Raw genomic sequence first — 13,783 nt, forward strand, 5'->3', positions numbered from 1 at the left:
TTACAAGGAAGTTATAAAGGATGTGAGGTGGGAGGGTGAGGTTAAGACGGTGTATAGCATTGAAGATGGGGGATAAAGGTGAGAAGGAGGAGGAAAGTTCCAGAAAGGAATAGGAAAATCTAAATTAGGTTGAAGGTTTTAATAACAACAATACAGTATTTTAGATTTTTATGTTATAAACTGTCTTATATTAGTTATTATAACCCCACCCCCAGTACCAGTGAGAAGGTTGCTTTGTTAGAATCGTTATTCCACACTGGATTTCATGCTGCTACGTTTTCCCACTGCCTTACTCAAAAGGGTGTTCAAACACACAGTTTGACAAAAACAACTGCAAATCCTGGTGACGAATCTGTGTACAAGGTGACAAAACTGAGGAATGAGGTGTCAAAAAGCAAATGGCTTTGCTAACTCCCTGAATGGTTTCCTCTAATCTCTGTCTATTTCAGCTGCCTCTCCTGTGTAAATGGCTCCTTCCCATGCCACTGGTGCAAGTACCGTCACATGTGCACTCAGAATGCCAACGACTGCTCTTTCCAGGAGGGACGTGTCAACAATTCTGAGGTAAGGTGAACTTCAAAGACTGCCACATACGGTACTGCTGTCTCTTTAGCTGCAGCCGTCTTTCTCTTTAGAATTTTTCTGCAAATGAATGTAGAATAACTTAAAAAAAAGCATGTCTTGTAGGGTGCATTCTGTTATTAGTAAGACATGATAAATCTAACACAGTAATAGAGTTGCTATTGCAACTGTTTATCCCCAAGCAAACTCACATTATGCCAAAAAATGGTGCCAGTGTTATTCAACTGCATACATACAGTACTTTTACCCCCACACCCTCTGTGCCTCTGGCTTTCCTCACATCCTCTTACTGTGTGTCTGCTGTCTCTATGTGTAATATTGGTTTTTGGCCCAGTGACAACAGCTTGTATACTGTGCAGCAATAATTCTGTCGTGGCCCATAAGGCCATAAACAGGCTGGGATGAATGACTGTCTATGGAAAAACTGCCTTGTTCTTACATAGCCAAATGCTGCATTAGCATAAAAGCTAATATTAATCGTGCCGAGTGGCAGCTACAGCAGGCATCATACAAGGCATAGCAGGTTTCTGTCAACTGCTGTAGTATATACAAAGCTGGACACCAACCTGGGTGAAGTTATTATAATGTTTCTCTTTCTTACACTCACTACACACAAAAGACGTCCTGAAATTCATATCTTCTCAATGGTCTTATGGATGTAAACCCTCTGCACTCCCAAGTGACTGACAATCATGCTGGTGCTTTATCTGACTAAAGCCTCACACGCAAACACACTTTATTAAAAAAATATAATTTGGCCTATCGCTCTATGTGTCCTGACTTGCCCTGCTATCTACATGTAGATTAAAGCCCCCACTTGTTGGCCAGCATGAATCAGTGGCCTTTATTAATTGGTCAACCTTTATCCCATTACTTTCCTCTTTATCTCCTCTCTCAACCGAAACTGTGCTGACTCTCAAACACGAGCATGCTAAACTGCAGTTTTTGCGCCCATCCAAAACAAGACACGAGCCCTGCCTTCAAGGCTCAGCGAGCTAAAGTTAGCGGATTAGCACACCCATCTGCAAGCTGTGGAGAGAGCGCTGGCTAGCACAGTCTGAGCTGAGGGAGGCCAGAGGGGCAAGGGATGGATAAACAGGAAGGACCTGCAGGGATGAAAGGAATAGAAGTGGATGGAAGCAATATTATAAACAAAGCTAAGTATGTTGGTGAAGAGTCTATGTAAAATGTGTTTATAGGACATAATAGGAAGAGTAAGAACAAAGATGGTTTGTCAAAGCAAAGGAGACAAATAGAGAGGGACATGTGGAGATTGAGGAATTGCTACAGTGAAGGAGGCAGCAGGAGGGAAGCAGGGATAGACAGACCGGCTGACAGTAGCATGTGGACACAGAGACCTCTCCTGTCACCTCGTCTGTCCAAGAATCCACCGACCACATGCTCCAGTAGAGAATCCATCATCTCCATGTCACACACACACATTCATATAAACGCACAACTACTACCCTTTGTAGTGTAAACATTCTACAGTGATGTGCACACAAAACACACACGTATGCACAGAGTCATTCATCATCCTTCTCTTAGCTGCCATATCCATTAGTTGCGCTCTCAGTGCCCCAACAAGGACTGCTTTTCCTGTAGGCTAGGCTTATCCTTTCTCCCTCCCAGGGCAGGGCCCATCTATCTCCACCTCATCCCTCAACACTTTGATGCTCAGTCACCCCATCTTTTTCTCATTCTTCTTCTTCACCTTCCATGCTCTTTTGGTGAAATTTATATTGCTAAAAGAAGGACAAAGGAAAGAAATACGCCTCAGTTCCTTTGGTATTTGTGGGGTTTCCTCTGTAGCAGCTGGTAAAGTGGGAATAGCTTGCCTTGTATTTGTGTTCTAATATGTTCAAATCCCTAATTTAGACCTAAGACAGTCTTTTTTCTATGCTCTAGCTTTATCTTGAATACAAACAGCAGTGTTTAGCATACAAGTCAAATCAGCCCTCCTGATAGGCGACATTTCACTCAGGCCTTTAGCTCTCTCTCCTGCAGATGTAAATGGATGAATAAGACTCATTCTCAGACACTGATCAAAGGCCAAATGCAGTGTTCACACAGAGTTGAGAGGTGCATGTTCTTCCTGCCTGACTATGTGCTCAGAGTTGTCTTGTACTGACCAAATTGTAGAGTTAAGAGGGAAGTTGGGACCAGTTGGTCATAAGATCACAGCTAACATGAAATATGAATGTGTTTCCTTTTTATACCATCATGTTCTTTTCTTCAGCTTTACTTTTAATCATTCATTCATTCATTCATTCATTCATTTACCAGCATCACAGCTCATTAACTAAAAGCCTTACTATTCTAAAGATGAGATTAGCTTTGACAAACACATCTAGCATTTTTTCTCTAACTTTTCTCCCTTTCCTCTTTTTCCCTCTCATCCCTCTATCAGACATAATCTAAATCATTTATCAGAATTTGAGTGCTATCTTATATATCTACAGTTTGCCCCACCAAATACCTAATTTACACTGTACTGTAAAACATTTTTGTTGTGATTAATGGGCTAAAAATGGTGAAGTTAAAGGAATGAAAACTCACTGTAATTAAAAAAAAAGACTAAAAACATTTATTTATTTTTTGTGAGCAGACTTTGAAAAAAGAGGGAGGTAATCAAGGCAAAGGAATGGATTGACAGAGTGAGCTGGAAGTAAATAAGTATAATGAGTGACATTTCCAAATCAAGTATGCATGAATCACCAATGTCTCCAATGGGACAATAAACAAATTCTCAAATTAAGGAGCAACTGGGTGGAAAATTGCAGGAGAAGCGTAGGAGTTGCTTTATTATAAAATACAAAACAAAACAAACCAAAAGAAAAAAGGGTGGAGAGACAATAAAAAGAAATAACAGATGGATTTATCTTTGCTGATTTATCTCCTCTGTCATGTAGGAGGCATTTCCTTTTCTTCTTTATCTGCTTTCTCATTCCTAAAGAGCTCCGTTACCATCTCTTACTCCAGTTTTCCGTCTTCTTCCTCCTCTTCCTCCTCTCTCCTGTACAGCCCTGGGGAGAAACCATTTTCTCTGACTTGATTTCTGTGCCAAAGCCTTGATGAGCACCAGGCAAGGTTCAGGGTGGCTGCGCTCAGCTATGTTAAGACATGCTTACGTGTTCATTTTGCTGTAAAGCAAGGCTCATTCGAACAATCAAGGCTCAGGATAACTTGATTGAGATTTGTAATACACCACTTTTTTTTTCTTCCTTCTACTGTTTCCATCTCTCCATCTTTATTTGTATCATTAGAGTTTTAGCTTTTCATACAACAGCCAGTTTCTTTTTGTTTTTTTAGGCCTTATTTTTGAACAGCCCTGGTATTGTTTATTCTGGGTTTAGGGCCAGACTGTGGGAAAGTCTAATGGGCATTTTACATTCCTTTTCCTTTTCCAAATGTGGTAAATCTCTACTTTCTGACAGGTTGTTGCCCTGGTGAATATTTTACAGAGTAGCAAGAATTATTTTAAATGTTTATTGACACGATTCACCATTACTGTCCACTTCTATATTTATTTCCACATATACTCCACATCTTAGTCACACTAGCTTTATTCCCGCAGTGTGGCGTGTTCAGAATGGGATGATTTTCATTTCAAGTCTCATGTTATTAGATGAGAGCATACATTTTTTAATTTAATTTTTTTTTACCAGATTATTTGAAAGGGACAATTAATCTACATTTTAGTTTAAATTTAAAAGCGCCAAAGTACTTGGTAATTTAAAAAACAGCATAATACGGTATAATATTAAGACAGAGAGATGTGGTCCCTCCAGCATGTTCTTGGTCTTCTACGGGGCCTCCTCCCAGTTGGACGAGGAACCCCTCGTCATGAGACATCATGCCTGAGCTGCCTCTTTTGGCTCCTCTTGATGTGGTGGAGCAGCAGCTCTACTTTAATTACCAGTCTTCTCACCCTATCTCTTAGGGAGAGCCCGTCACCCTGCGGAGGAATCTCATTTTGGCCTCTTGTATTTGCTTTTTTGTTCTTTTGGTTACTACCCTTAGCTTGTGAAGATAGGTCACTACCGTCAATAATACCAACCTATTGGTAGTAGTGATGGTGGCAACCATCTAGTCGGTAGTTGCGATGGGTGGTGTGTACAAGGCTGCACCGATCCTCCGGTCAATCTCCTGCTCCACTCACTTATTATCAAGACCTTGGTCAAGATACTTGAACTCTTCCAATTGTGGAAGTATCTCATTCCCGACCCGGAGAGGACACTCCACCCCTTTCTGGCTGAGGACCATGGTCTTGGATTTGGAGGTAATGATTTTCATCCTAGCCATTTTGCACTCCGCTGCGAGACACAGCCTGATGAAGTCAACAGAACCACATCATCAGCAACAAGCACAGACCCAATCCAAAGACCAACAAGCTAGACCTCACCTCAACACCTCAGCTGCACCTAGAAATTCTGTCCATTAAATAACCATATCAAACATAGATTACACTAAATTATTTGTATTTCTGGACATTACCAGAGACATCTTTGCACTGTAAACGGTGGCACATGCGTAAGAAAGTTTGTTGGCGTGAATTGCAAACAAGTGGTCACGACTAACGTTCAGTAAAGCTCACGCCATGTTCCCAGTGTGAAGCCGACCTTACATGGAATGTCTGGCTCAAGTGATGAATTTTTCACTTTTATAAATTCAACACTTCCCACTCGTTCTGTTTATTCTGTCCCTCACCCTCATCCGTAGGTGTCAGCCTTCTCACTCCTGCTCTCATTTGCCTACTTTAAAAGTTTTTACATTTTGGGAAATATTTGTATTTGCTTTCTTAGTGAATATCAGTAACAAAGCAATATGATTCTAAAATGTGCATGGGAAATATGGAGAGAGAGTCATCAGTCCCATAAGAATCTGCTCCATCAGAGGTGCTTGTTGGATAGCCAGTATTTTTGGAAACCCCCTCGTCCAACAGCTTTTAAAACCCCTAACTGGGTCAGCTATGTCTACCAGTTCGTGAAACTTCCCAAACTAACAGTCCAGCATTTGTTCCCAGTAGAGGCACTGATCTGCAGATGTTAGAAATAAAGGTTGAACTTCTCCATTAAACTCCCTTTTTTTCGTTGTTACACAACTATTTTTGGCACTTTTTGTGTGTACAGCTGGATGCTGTGGTGTGAAAAGTCTTCCCGGGCACAACTGAGCACTACGTGGATGGAAATGGGGGGGAAAACACAATTTTACTCAACAATATACTGTTGGGACCTATTTTTAAAAAGCTCACAGATTAACCTGATCTCATTTGCCTTATGTGTGCAAGCAGTACTTGCTGTACTTCTCCTGAGCTGGGAGTTTTTGCTATACTACCAAAAGAGAGGACATTTGTGAGGATATTGGGATATGACAGTGGTGTCATCTTTTAAGCTTTGTCTGTGGAAGAAAGTCAACACGTGTTTCTTTGACTCAGCTATAAGGTACATATTGACTAAAAGCAACCAGTAAGACTGCCGTTGTACCAACAGATACATCTGCACACGGTACCTTTACACTACTTTAACAAAAGAGGCTCCATTTTTGGACAAAGTGTCATAAAAAACACTGCCACATTTTCTCAAGCACACTTCCTCTGTACACTGTGTACAACCTACCTACACATTCTCAAGCAGCCACAGAAACACATGGTCAGTGTTTCTTTCTCTTGCTCCCTTCACGCACACACACACACACACTCTGTAGCTGACTGGGTTATTTGTGATGGAGGTGTGAAGGCCCCGGACCGTGACATTCTGGCACACAGTGTTTACCCTGGCTGGTGCTCAGACACTGAGCAGAGCACACACACAATCTCTCTAGAAAAAGGACGTCCCACAGACTGTAGGCCAAGGCTGCTTGAGGGGCCTTTCTTTGTGCATGGATATACGTTTGTGTTTGACTATACTGCTTTACTGTGTGTTTGTGTGACTGTCACTGGTTCTTATCAGGACAAAGCACAACCAGCAGCACAGGGCTGCAGGGGGCATGTGGGTGAGTGGGAGGGAGGAGTGGGCGGGTGGTTGAATAAAATCCACTGTATCCTCTTTTTTCCTTCCTTGTGGTGTCTGTATCTGCTGGTAATATCTGTCTCCACCTCCTCATCATTTTCGTCTTCTGTTTGTTGCTTCTTTTCCTACCAGCTGTGATGGTGCAGACTTCAGTGCTTCAACTCCATCCCTTCCTCCCTCTTACACATTTCCTCCCTTGCCTAATGTCACCATGCATGCTCTTTTATTCCTTATCTTTTTTCCCCTATGTTTCTCTTTCTTTATAAGTCATTTTAAGTGCACTGCCTAGCTCGTTGCAGAACTTATATTAACACAGACCTATATATGTGCCTATGTGTGTGCCAGAGCCACTTTTAATATAAGCAGTGTTGTAAAGATGGCACAAATAAATGAGAAAATAAGTGAAGGTGGGATGTAATACCCCACATGTAGTTAGCCAAACAATTCATTCCTTCTAGTGGTCTATATATTACACCAGATACAAACCAAATAGAGGTAGTGTAATTGAGAGCAGATGTAAACAATAGAAATAAAAAAAAAAAAAAAGAACCAAAAACAAGGGCAGAGAGACAAGTTGCAAAACTCTGGCTGTAACAAGCTGCAGATTACATACAGAGTGATGCAATTTATTTTCCAAATGCTCCACAGTTGGAGGGAAGAGGGAGAGAGCAAGAAAAAACATGGAAAGGAAGCGGAGGCGACGGGGTGAAGTAACTACATACCTTCTTTGCCAGATGGATCCAAGTCAGACCGTGACCAAGGAGAGGTTAACCCTTGGCTTGGTTTGATAGAAGTGCACCTACTTTAGTTTTTTTTTTTTTTTTTTAAATCACTGCAGCCCTCCAATCCTCCAACCCTCCCCTGACATTTTTCATACAGTTGTCCAGAGAAGGCATTAACACATTTCCACCAAAAACGAGACTCAGTGTGGGAATGTATCAGACATTTTGGCAAATTCTATCAGATAGCTCCCTAATATGTTCATTAACAGCAGTGTGGTGAATAGAAGGTGCGTCAGTGACTTTTGAGCACTGGTAATGTAATTCAGCCCTTAACATTGTAGCTCTGTACTGTGTGAGTTTCCCACACAATCATAGTGTTTGTATCAAGGAGAGAAAATGGTGTAAGATTCTAATCTTGTCCGTGGATGCTGTTGTTGTTGTTGTGTGCACTCACATCTGATTTAGATGGACGAAAACATAGCCCTTGCATGTATGCATGCATCTTTCTTCTCTCCCTCTCTGTGGCTATTTTTAGATTCTCCATCCCAAAGCTTTTTTTTTTCCTCCCTCTGTTCCAGCTTTTCCTTATGTTTTTTCCAACATCTCTGCCTAAAACTTTAAAATCTCTTATATCTTGGCGTGCACACAAGGCAGTTAGGGTGGGTTGCTTTGGCTGTGAGAGTCATACTATAAGAAGTATGCTTAGCAAACACCATACAAGTACAGGAGAAGGATATTTATGGAAAAGGGTGGAGTTTAGCAAGTTCCTGATTGGATATAAAAAAAACTGCAGCTGGTCGAGTAGAGTGGAGACAGCTAGCTGTAACATTGCTGCTTGGTGATTCTCTTCTAAATGTAATCCTGTCCTACCTGACAAGCCCCAGTGATGCAGCAGGTTTCACCCTACTGACTGAAACCCTGAATACAACATCAGCAGAAGCTTAATGAAGACCTAATGTGAAGTAAAAATGGACAAACAGGCCATGTCTGCAGGCCATGCACATGTGTGGTTTCATTTTTGCGTATGTGTGAGTTTGTGTCTGCGTGTCAGTCACAGGTCCCAGTGGTTTAATTATTCAAGCTGTATTAAATCTTCATTTCCGCAGCCCTCACAGCCAGCCTGCCTAATGGTGAACACAGATGAATATTGCATTTTTACCATCAACCCCTCCTGTGTGTAAGAACGGGGAGAAATAACTGCCAAGTCACTGAGAGAAAGAGAGGCAGTTAGAGAATAATGCAGCAAAGTATGCTGAAGGAAAAACAAACTCAGAAGCGCAGGCAGATCAGAGAAGCAGAGACTGTGATTGAGAAACAGCAGCTGCCTGCTGGGACCGAGAGGCATAGAGAAAGAGAGGCATGCTGCGACAGCCAATCTCACAAGACCAGCTAAATGTGTCTGTCATGTTGGGCTTTTCATCATGCTGTTTTTATAAAGTGGCCGTCACTGATTTTTCTTCCAGTCTCCATTTTACTGACACCATTGCTCTCCCATGAAAGCCTAAGATGGCCAGTGAGCCACTCCAGATAGATGAAAATTCTTATGGTCTGGATCTGAGAATGATTTTAATTTTCACGTAAAGGTTTGAAAATATTTTAAAATCTACCTAGTTGTTGGCACACTGATCAGTGAAACTTTGAACTTTGTATTCCTTATGATCGGTCTGTATTTACAAGGACCATAAAAGCATGCATGTTGTAGTCTTACAGAAAGTGCAGAAAATCATGCAAAATTGAATGTGAATCAAGATAATTTTGACCCGTCTCTCCACTCGTTTTTTTTTATGCAAAATTCACCCTTTTATTCCATCCTTGCTGAAATGTGGTGCTGCATGTAGTGAAGAGCCACAGGCAGCAGCAGCAGCAGAGAGGAGAGCGTATCTACCTCAGAAATCAAGGCTTGTCTTTGAAAAGCTGAAAAGCACAAGGTTTGATTGCTGCTGACATATCTGGGTTAGAATGATAACAGGGTGCCAGGCGCCCCCCCCTCCCCCTCTACACTATGAAAATCCATAAGGTAAAGAAACAGAAAAGAATCTTTCTTAAAGATATTCACACATTCATGTTTTACTGTTTTGAGGCACACTGTGTCATGTGTGTCAAGGGGATAAACTGTGTAGGTTTGGCAGCTTGGTTGTAAGTCTAGGATAAAGGATTATGAGATGAAATCAAAATGTATGTTTGCCCGGTTGGTACATCAAAGCAGTGTCTGAGGGTGTATCTTTGTATGTACGTGTATATTGGTTGATTCAGTCAAGCTCCATGAGACTAATAATCTACCCTGAATAACATGTATGTCTTCCATTTCCCCGGATCTTTATTTCACATTCATTTCCATGCTCCTTCATTCCACTGCACTCACTCATCACCTTATCTCTCTCTCTTCCCTCCTCCTTTTTCCTTACACCTCTTCCTCCCTGCATCACTACTCTACTAAGAAAGAAGGGCGTGGGCAGAAAATCTCACAGTCCCTTTCAAGGTTCAAAGTCCCTTTTCTTCCTCTGCTTCCTTCGCTCCTGCGCTGTTCTACATGTTACTGCCTTATTAAGTTGTTCCTCACACTCTGTTGCTCCCTACCTCCCCCACAGTAAGTGTCCGTCACTGAACATATTTCTGCCTTTTGCTTGCTAATGAGCCTTCTTCGTGTTCATATGCACATATGCACACACGTGTATTTCTCAGGTATGAACTGCACCTTGCAGCTTTGTAGAAAGTCACTTTTAATCAGAGTTTTATCCTAGTAGTGTTCATTACATACACATACAGACATGCATATAGTGACTGTCAGTGTGTGTACCTGGCAATATTGATTTAAATGGATAGATTTTTATAAAAACATAGGCTAAGATAAAACCAGCCAGACGGGGTTTAGCACAAATTATTCTGCTATTACAAACACATTTGCGTACTTTGAATTTTTTTAGGGGCAGTTTGTCTACTTTGTAGCAGCTTATAAACCTGATTTACACTTTATCCAATCTCCCTGTTTAGCCATGATCTACCTTTTCATTTCAACCCAGTTTTCCTTCCCGGCCTTCTATTTATTGTATATCTGATCCTCTTGTCTGTAAGGATTGACATGTGGCAGGGGGAAGACAATATCTACCCACCTACTCATTCTTTGCTTTGCCTTTGTCACAGTAGGTTATTTGACTCAGTAAGGGTGATAGACATTACAAAGTTTATATGCTTTTGATTTTATTATAACTTCACATAGAATACAAGATGAAATGTTACTTTGGATTTAAAAAAGAAAGTGTTATCCACTCAGTGGATTTTACTTTGGTGAGGATGGAACTCTGAAGTTCAAGGTAGCAGAAGGCTCTTTGGTTTCTTATAAAACCTTTGTCAGAAAGCTGGGGGGGCTGTGTCTATAGGGAGTGGAGGAGTCTTCAACACTCTTCATATATCCTTTTTTTTAAACCCCGTGTGACACACACACATAGACACACTGTTTCTCTTATTTGTACCAGCGTGCCCCCCCTTGCTCCTCTGTGGCCATCTATGCCATCTCATCTCTCCCCCGGGCTCACCATATCGCTTTACTTTATTATTTAACGTGTTATTTTTTCTCCTCCCTGATCTATAGTCCCCCACATCAGAGAGGCGGCTAATTAATTATGGATGGACTTTGGGAGGGGGGAGGGAATCGGAGAGATGAGGGGGGACTTTAAAAAAAAAAACAAAAAAAACGACCAGACATCCACCTCATTACAAATGCGCAGTGTTTTTGGAGCTTTATTAATTTATATCTTGTCAGGCTACGCCAAAGACTTCAGAACTCTTTTGGCTCTTTTAATTCATTTATTTATTTATATAGCATCCCACTCTTGCTTCTGCCTTCATCCTTCTGCTCCCCCACTCATGTCCCCCTCCACCCCCACCTCATCTATGTCTTGATTTTAATCTCTCACCTTTTGCATATCTGCATGAGCACACACACGGGCACACTTTCCTGACGACTGTCTCATTATCTGCGCTTGGCGGATGTTAAAAGGTGTTTTGCCCACCTGGAAGAAAAAGATTATCCCCTTCCAGTGCCAAACACTGGTTTAATAACTTTCTTTTATATATATATATATATATAAATACTTTTTTCATTTGCTATGGTAAACGTGGTGTGATAAATATCAGAGCACATTGAAAATGAAGAAGGAACTATACTATATTATATTTAACCTAGTTTTACTCTCATGTTAATATTCAGTCAAACCTGACACGTGTTCATTTGCAGTAACATGTTTGTAAGTTTTAGTTTATTTTTGTTTGTTGAATATAAATTCATATGTACGACTAATAATAAACCAGCTTCTCTATATGTTTATTCAGTGTTAAAACAATCTTCTAATTCTGCATACAGGAAATGAAAAAAGTAGCAGTAAGTGAAGTAATGTATACAATAGATCTTTCTAATCTCTATAATTATATATGCCATTAGAGTGGGAACTGCTGCTGTAGCCTCAGGCAGAAAAGCTAACAGCAGCCTTTGAGGGATAACAAATATGGAGGGGTTAGGCGAGCCCTCCGGCTTTTTGGACATCAGCCATCACAAACATACCCTTTGTAAGATATACACTCATTCACATTCTTAAAAACACCACTATGCTGATGTACTCTGCATATTCGCCAGGTCCAATCAAAGTGTGAGAACTAGTGAAGAAAGTCATTAGTGAGAAATAGTGAATGTTCCTCAGAATGAAGGAATCCCAGCTTTGGCAAAAGCAGCTTTCTGGTTGAGCATTTCTGTGTGATGTTAAAATACTTATGACGATGTCAGAAAGCAGAGACATCATCAAAATCTCTGAATTGAGCAGATGTTTTCATGCTGTGTTCTCTTGCAAAGAAACCATCTGTGTCATGCATTCCTTCAAGCATCTTCCACACTTCACTGACAGACTTTAGTATAAAAAAAAATCCCCCTGAAAACAGCTTACCAGTATTTTAAGAGGAAGTGACCCTTATAGAGCGAGTTGTTATTGTGTAAACAGTTCATGGTCTGCAGATCTGGGGTCAAGAAAAGCTTAAATTGATATTTAGTCTTTTATTGATTTGCTATGAAACATCTGACTGAATGTAACACCTTCAGATGCTCCTAAGGTATTTATGGTGCACATCCTGTCTGGCATTAGGCACAGTGGGCACACACACATACACACTCCTCACTCTTCCTCTCTGTTGGCCTTCCTGAAATCAGCCGGATGTGGTGTCACATCTGGCCAAGAAAACCACAGCATCCGTCTTCACAGATGAATTGAAAGCTGAGAATTCAGAAAAAAAAGAGGAAATAAAGAGAGGAAAAAAATCCTCCAGCTTCAAACAAATCCCCTCCGTGAAATATTGTTTCAGAGTATTCTGCACTTTGTAGCTCTAATGCAGGCTTTGAACTGTTTTAGCACCTGTCACAAATACTGATGAAATAGTTTTTCTCTACAGAACGCTTTTCCTTTTATCCCTCGTTCACAGTACCTCCCCTTCCCCCCACCCCACCCCCCTCCTTTTTTTTTACTTCCATTTCCATCTTTGAAATTTTCAGTCTCAAACTCAGTGTTGCAAAAAACTGTGGCCTTTGTAAAGATAGAAACCCTTGTTTTTGTTACTTTTTGGCTTCTGTTTGCCTGTAACAGGCTTTGTACTGCTTAAAATTCTTTCATGTTGCATTATGTTACATTATGTTCATGTCATTTCTCTTTGATTTTTTTCTTTTTGTGATGTATACAATGATGCAGACGACTGACTGAAATGAAAGGATACCATAAGGAAATATGACTGTCCAAGAAAACAACAAGCAGACAGTCAAGCTGACATAAAGTCGATAGATGGATGAATAAAACATGGGTTAGCTGCTGCTTGTGCTACCAGCCATGCTAGCTTTTTATGGACTGCTTTCACAAGTTAGCTTCAACCTCAGACCTTTTTATTCTGTTTCTTCAAACTCTCTTGTGGCACCTTGGATGATGCAAGCCCACAGATTTGGACGTGACTGTACACTACTTTCTGGAAGACAGGACTTCAAATGCCACAAGTTCAAATCAATCTCTACTTTCTTTGCTGTTTCCATCTCCCGCCTCTCTCTCTATCTCTGGTCCCCTCCATCAGTTTTCTAAAGCTGTCTGAGACTCCAGGCAGTTAATTAAGTAGGACATTGTCGGGGGCTTGGTACATGACGTGGTTGAGGATGGATGGATAGATAAATAGAAAAGATGTAGAGCTATGCAGGCATCTCTTTTTGCTTCTTTACATTTTCAGCCTAAAATACTGTTTCCTCATGCTCCTTATGTGTGGTTGTCTCTTTTTTCTGCTGCACATCTTTCTTTTGAACACTCTTTCTTTAGTCTTCTAATTCTTGTCTTATTTTTGTCAAACGATTACTTTATGCTTTTACCATTTAACCGTCTCCTGTTCTTGCTATTCTCTTTATTTACTCGTGTTCTCCATGAGCCGTCTTCATTCCGCTTCCCTCTGTTTTTC

The 13,783-nt window shown here is 40.9% G+C and overlaps 1 protein-coding gene across 6 annotated transcripts in view; it reads left to right on the plus strand.

Moving 5' to 3' along the window:
• LOC121636690 (plexin-A1-like) overlaps window positions 1–13,783 on the plus strand; it is a 190,814-nt gene that overhangs the window by 106,243 nt on the left and 70,788 nt on the right. For all 6 annotated transcript variants that reach the window (XM_041980425.1, XM_041980427.1, XM_041980426.1 and 3 more), the window contains exon 9: window positions 450–564. In XM_041980425.1, the coding sequence (XP_041836359.1) occupies window positions 450–564 (115 nt within the window). The remainder of the gene's footprint in view (window positions 1–449; window positions 565–13,783) is intronic.

This window comes from Melanotaenia boesemani, chromosome 3 (genome assembly GCF_017639745.1).
Source record: "Melanotaenia boesemani isolate fMelBoe1 chromosome 3, fMelBoe1.pri, whole genome shotgun sequence".
In the NCBI taxonomy this organism is placed as follows: domain Eukaryota; kingdom Metazoa; phylum Chordata; class Actinopteri; order Atheriniformes; family Melanotaeniidae; genus Melanotaenia; species Melanotaenia boesemani.